The 6,264-nt window shown below is 47.6% G+C and overlaps 1 protein-coding gene across 1 annotated transcript in view; it reads left to right on the plus strand.

Annotated features, from left to right (window-relative positions):
* LOC112488730 (cadherin-24-like) overlaps positions 1-5,869 on the plus strand; it is a 35,095-nt gene extending 29,226 nt beyond the window's left edge. Inside the window, exon 4 of the mRNA XM_025066341.1 lies at positions 5,115-5,869. Coding sequence (XP_024922109.1) covers positions 5,115-5,359 — 245 coding nt within the window. The 3' untranslated portion in view covers positions 5,360-5,869. The remainder of the gene's footprint in view (positions 1-5,114) is intronic.
* The last annotated feature ends 395 nt before the right edge of the window (positions 5,870-6,264 follow it).

The following is a 6,264-nucleotide window of genomic DNA, read 5'->3' on the forward strand; positions in this document are numbered from 1 at the left end:
AGGCCCGCCGTCCCTTTCCCAAACCCCCCCCCCCCCCCATATGTGTTGGAGTCCACTGTCTTATTTGCTCTGTTTTTCCATCACGGGTGGAGAGGATGTACGACTTGTGTTCTTTGCTGTTCTCTGGAGTCTGAGGAAACCTGATGATGACTGGCTGTGGTCTGATCTGACGGATCACACCTGCTGTCACTGTCCTCCTGAAACTGTGACCAGAGACAGAGAGAGAGAGGGGGGAGGGGGGGGTGTTGTGTCCTGCTGGGGTCTCCAGCTCAGATCAATAGAAGCCCCCGTCTCTGACTGGTAAATAAGAGTTTCTCTAATTTGCTGTCTCATTAGCAACAGGCCTGTTTGTGTGCGAGTCGTCGTCGTCGTCGTCGTCGTCTCAGCCTTCTGCTTCCTCTGTCAGCGGCCAGATGGTGAGCATGGGAGTCACACCACATAAAACTCCTGTTTTGTGTAGATTCATTGGAACACGATGTCCCCACTCGTGTGGGCAGACGCCTGCAGGGGCCGACGTGGGCGTCTGCAGCAGAGTTTATGGACGGTTTTCTGATTATCAAGCTTTTTTTGTTTGTTTGTTTTTTCTTCAGATATTTGAAGCAGCTGAAGAAATGTAGCAGCACCAGAGCTGACGAAGCATCGCAGTTTCAATCTGAGTATAATCAGATTATATAATCACAGTTATAGTCTTCTAATTCTCACTGATCCGTTCTCCCAGTTGGGGAACGTGTCTCAAACACTGAACGTTACATTCCCACCTGCTCCACTGCTCCCCCTGTAATCTGCAGGGGGTTTCACTGGCCAGCGGGGGCGTCAGTGAGGTCAGAGACTGATGGCTTTTGATAAGGCCTGGCTCACACTCAGGGCTTTAATTCATCCCCGGGGTGTTGGGTGTCGTTAAGGTCACAGCTCTGTTCAGGTTCTCTGCACCTTGGATGGTTTTTTCTTTTCCCCAGATGAAGGCAGGAGAAAACTGTCAGAAGAACATCAGGGTCTGGAACACTTACCTCAAAGTTTTCTCTGCACTAGAGCCAGAAAGTCTCAGCCTGAACCACTGCTGATGGATCAGCTGCAGCGGTGACCCCTATAGGAGGGAGCAGGATGGTGAAGGACAGGAAAGAAATCTTATTTCACCAAAAAAACTATAGTTTGTTTGTTTGTTTTTCTCAAGAACTGGAGCAAGTTTTAAAACACTGGCAGTCGATGGGTTAAAATATTTAATCTCATTATTTTTCATGGGTTATTTAGGGTCAAGTTGTTTCACAAATAGATCTTTATCAAATAGTTCAGACTCATTAAATCTGACTTTGACCTCGTTCTTCTTCATCTTCATCTCCTCCCTGTAAATATTTGCGGCGTCATTCGTTCTGTAAATGGATTCTCCCTGACACGGAGCGGCAGGAAAACTTTTCTTCAAATTAACGGCGGTTCGTCAGGCTGAAGAATAATACGTTTGTAAGATCTGTACGGAGGAAGTGAAGAGCGCAGGATGACAGAGAGCGGCCCAGGGTTTTGTTTTACAGTCAACTCTCATTAAACACTTTTCAGAGACGACGATCACGAACCAAGTTGTGTGAGTGACCTTAAATCACTGGCTGTGAGTGAGTTCTTTCACTGCAGAGTGAGTGTGAGTGGAGAGAGTCTGAATGACACGTGTGAAATAATGTGAGACCTTGATGGAAACACTACGAGTCGGAGGCAGCGGTCGAGGGCGGTGGTCAGTGACTGGTGGTCAGTGACTGGTGGTCAGTGACTGGTGCTCCACTGTCTGGAAACATGGTTTAAATGGTCAATAAAACATCTGTGTCCTGACCAGAAGAAGTGGAAGTGCATAGTTTCCTCATCAGTCCCAACAGTCAGGCTGTGGACAGCTCCTGGTGCTGAAATATTTGCTGTGTTTTGTGTGTGCAGATTTACTGCTTCAGTTAGTTATGTTTGTACAGAATTAGTCTTCACCTAATGTAAGAAGTGTCGCCCCCCAGTGGACTTGTCCTTTTTTCCAACATGTCAATCAGTTTTTGAATTACTCAGGTTGCAATTTAATTTTGTTTTATTTTCTCAGGTTTTATTTTGTTCATCTCACTTCACGTTTAGTTTCTTGAAAAAGCCTTTATTTTCAACTGGCGCCATCTAATGGCTTTAAAATAATGTATTTCCACTAAACTAAATGACTTGCCCAGTCTTCAGAGTCATGAGTTCAGCCTGATGCTGCGGTGACTGTGTCTGTTTGTAATTGGCGTAGAGGAAGTGTGTAGCGCCACCTGTACCTGAGGCCAATGAGCTATTTAAGGCGACTGACATCGTCCGTGTCCCCGGTGATTCCAGGTGTGCTTCATATTTGGGGACTGTCATGAAGACACGGCGGTACATGCTGATACATATGCAGGAACTTCTCTCTCAGAGCTGCTATCGTGCCATAATAAGCAGCGCTGTGTAGAAAATAGCCTGTCACACTAAAGCGCACACCAGTGGGGAGAGTGCTGCCAGACACGGCTAATGATTCCAGGCCCAGAAGTGTTCCGAAATGGCCAGGAGGCAAAGCTGTCATCATCTGCCCTTCTGGACATTTGTGGTGGGTTTTTTTTTCTTTCAGTTTTGCGGCTGTAGAGATCGCTTCGTTTTCTGTCTTCATTTTGCCCTGATGCTGGTCTCATTGTTGCCCCCGCCCCCCCTCCATCTTCCTCCCCTTTAAATGAAGTGACACGGGGAAGTTGTTGAAACCCAGCCCTTCAGAATAAGACGCCAAATTAAGAGCGCGTGGACTCGTCAGTAGTGGCTGACACGCCGTGGTTATAAAAATCCACTGTCGGCTGATATTAAATCAGTCATTCACTGAAGTCATTACTGCGCACTTGTCTGAGACACGTCAGGACACGTCTCCAACGTCTGGGGGAACTTAGAGTACCTTAGTTTGGACACCTAACAACTTTCACTGTGGTTTCAGGAGATCATATTTGAAACTAGTTTTCACGCCGCTTTTTCAGCTTCCTGTTGCTGACCTTTGACCTATTGTTCCCCTCCTGAAACTTTTCTCTGGCCTCGGCCAGAAAAGGGACGACTTGTTGATTTAACAACTTTAAAACAACGCAGCAGGAGAGGGGGGGTTGGAAATGAGTTGGCATGTTTCCACCCGACAGTGATGTGATGAAAAGGGAAACAGGACTGAGATCTGAGAGCGTGGGACACAATTATACACAGATGATACTTCAGTGATAATCTGTCGGCACGAATGGAGGAATAACAAACAAATAATGATATTAGGTTGGAGATAATTGCTACGATAACCCAGCAATTACAGTCAGTTATATTAGGTAAGAGCAGAGAATTTAGGAGAGAGAGGGAGAGAGAGAGAGAGAGAGAGAGAGAATCAGTGGGGTTTTATTGTTGATCATGGAGGACTTTGTTCTAATCCCGTCAAATCCTCCTGGGCTGCTGTGTTTTCAGAGTTGTCCTGGTGATTATCACCTCCGCGTTAACAATCTTGTGTTTGTCGGCTGAGAAAAATCATCGCAACGATCTCTGCTAATGGTGCCGCGTTATAGTTTCTGATTCCTTTGTTTGTTCTCAGTTTAATAACCAGTCTGCAGAATCCTGGGGACAGTTGTCTTGTGTTTTTCTAGAGCGTGTCCTTCCCCGTTCTCCCTGCAGGTGGAGCCAGAAATTGAGAAATACTTAATAAATGGATTATTGACACACATCAGTGCTGCAGACGCCGCCCCCTCTCGTCCCACTGAGAGAACTCACAGATATAAACCACCAACGTCGCCCCGACACAAAGATCCTGAAGGGCCGCGTGGGGCTCAGGAGCCACGGGTTGCAGACCAGATTGAATAAAAGTGTTGATACTGGACCAGTGTTCGCTGACAACAGAGACCTGTTGGAGGGGAAGCACCTGTGTGATTTTTATTTTTGATTTTTTTTTGGAGATATAAAAAACTGCCTCGTCCTCTGCTTGGATCTCTGTCTCTGACAGAGACCGCAGTACTCGATCTTAGCAGGACATTTTTAGTTGCCAAAAGTTGTCATTGATGTGTGAGGCGTAATAACTGATCCACAAAGTGAAAATAACCCCCCGTCCCCCGTCAGGACTCGTCAGGACTCGTCAGGACTCGTCGGTGGCTCTGATATCGTCCTATCTGTTCTTCTGTCAGTGCTGGTGTGAGATGTTGTTCTCCTCCAGGTCTGTCTGATTCCTCTGGCTTCAGCTGTGCAGATAACAGCGTTGTTTGAATGAATCTGTGTGTGTGTGTGTGAGAGAGAGACACAAACACACAAATATCTTACTTTTCCCTTCCCTCAGTCTCTGTCCTCTCCCACCCACTCTGATCTGCTGCTGCCGCGGCCTGTCTGTGTGGGACAGAAAAATAAAGTAGAAATGCTGCACTGATCGACCAATCACTGATGCTGACGTGTGATTGGTCAACTCTACGTCGACGGGTCACAGGTCACAGGTCAGTCGGACAAAGGGGTCGGTTCTGAAGTCAAGTGTTGCAGCAGGATATTTGTGTGAATTAGTTTGGCCAACGTGCTCGTCCCCAGATCCTCATCCGTTCTCTGAGTCTGTGAAACGCCAAGGCAGCAGAAGGATTCAGGATGTGCCGCTTTCAGAAACACTGACTGTAGAACGACTGCCGTTCAAACGCCATGAAAGGCGCCTGTTATCTGGATTTCTTACTCGTGAGCAGGAGGAGGACGCAGCGGACGCCTGCAGGGACCGGGAAAAGTTGGTGTTTGTGATGAGCACTTAGTTCTTGTCATGTTCCGCAGCAGACGCCGGCGTCTCCGTCTCTAATCTTGGCGTTTCTCTTCAGTTAGCAGCGGGCTTTCAGGCCACATCTTATCTTACTTTCAATAACATCTCAAAAATGGAGAGCTCACACACAAACTCCCTCTCCTTTTTTCTCCCTAATCCGTCTCCTTCATCCTCTCAGTTCTCCTGAAATAAATGGCTCCTTATCTGGAATTAAGTGTGATGAATTCCCAGGTAGGAACGCCGCCGTGAAAAGACCAAACTGAATGTTGGACTGACAAATGAAGCTTTAGCGGGCGCTGACAGATGACGGCTGTCTCTCCCCCACCTCCCTCCTCACTCTGTTCCTCCTTGTCTCCCACAGGTATGTGGTCCTTCTCCGTTTCCGAACTGGCCGTCGCCGGGGCTGAGATCGGACGCATCTCCGCCACGGACGCCGACCTGGGTGAGAACGCCAGGATGGAGTTCACCATCCTGGATGGAGAGAGCGGGGACACGTTCAACATCACGGGGATAAACCACGAGGCCGTCATCGTCCTCAATAAGGTAAGACTGCAGTCTCCAACATCTGGCTCGGGGGCCTGTGCTGGCACTGACAGGATTGGTTAGCGTTAGCTTCGTTTAGCCTTTCGCTCTGGTACATTATGGCTAAAATTGGATTCTTTTACAACACATAAAAAAGTTCTTTTTTTTTATCCTAATCTTTTTTAATTATACGTTCATTCGACGAATATTCAAAGCAGTTTCAGGTTTTAGTGATTGTTTTTTTTTCCAACTCTCCTTTTATTTCCACTGCATCCTCTCCTCTGTCGTCATTTTCTCGGCGAGGCCATTAGCCTGTTGTTGTGTTGATGCTAACGGCAGCTTCAGCCTTGTAATAATGGGAGAACTCTTTGTGTTTTCCGACTCAAAAACAACAAGGGAGGGTGAAATGGTTGGAAGGATTTGGTCCAAAAAAACCGACTGGCCTGGATTTAATTGCTTTGGCAGTCGGACAGAAGCATCCGGAGCTTCTGGAGGAGCGCTCGCCTCCGGGGGTTTGTACGTTATTGACTCTTTATGGCCCTCCCAGAAGAAAAGACTTGAGTAAGGAAAAGAAAAGTGAGGAGGATGGGGTTGGCGGTGATTATGGGATGGGTTTCAGTGTGAGGAGGAGGAGGGAAGGGGAGGGAGGGGGGAGGTGAGAGGGGTCATTTTGGACGCGACAAGCGGTAATGAGAGTGGGTATTCAGATGAAGGATGGTATTAATAGAAAGGTGTCGCCCTGGAGAAGGTAGAGGAGAGGAGGGAAGGGCAGGACAGCCGGGGGAGAGCGGGGGAGGGTGGGGGGAGGAGGGAGCAGACGATGAAGGGGAGGAGGGACACAAACCAAAATAACATTGGACGTTTTTTTAATTTGACTTTGGTTTCAGTCCTGGGACTGCAAGGGTGAGTCAAAAAGTATTAAGACATGTTGGTGATGTGTGTACCTGCTAATGAACACCTGGTGGCGTCATCGTCCTCTAAAGAGGTTT

Source organism: Cynoglossus semilaevis, chromosome 20 (assembly GCF_000523025.1).
Source record: "Cynoglossus semilaevis isolate Cse_v1.0 chromosome 20, Cse_v1.0, whole genome shotgun sequence".
Lineage (NCBI taxonomy): Eukaryota > Metazoa > Chordata > Actinopteri > Pleuronectiformes > Cynoglossidae > Cynoglossus > Cynoglossus semilaevis.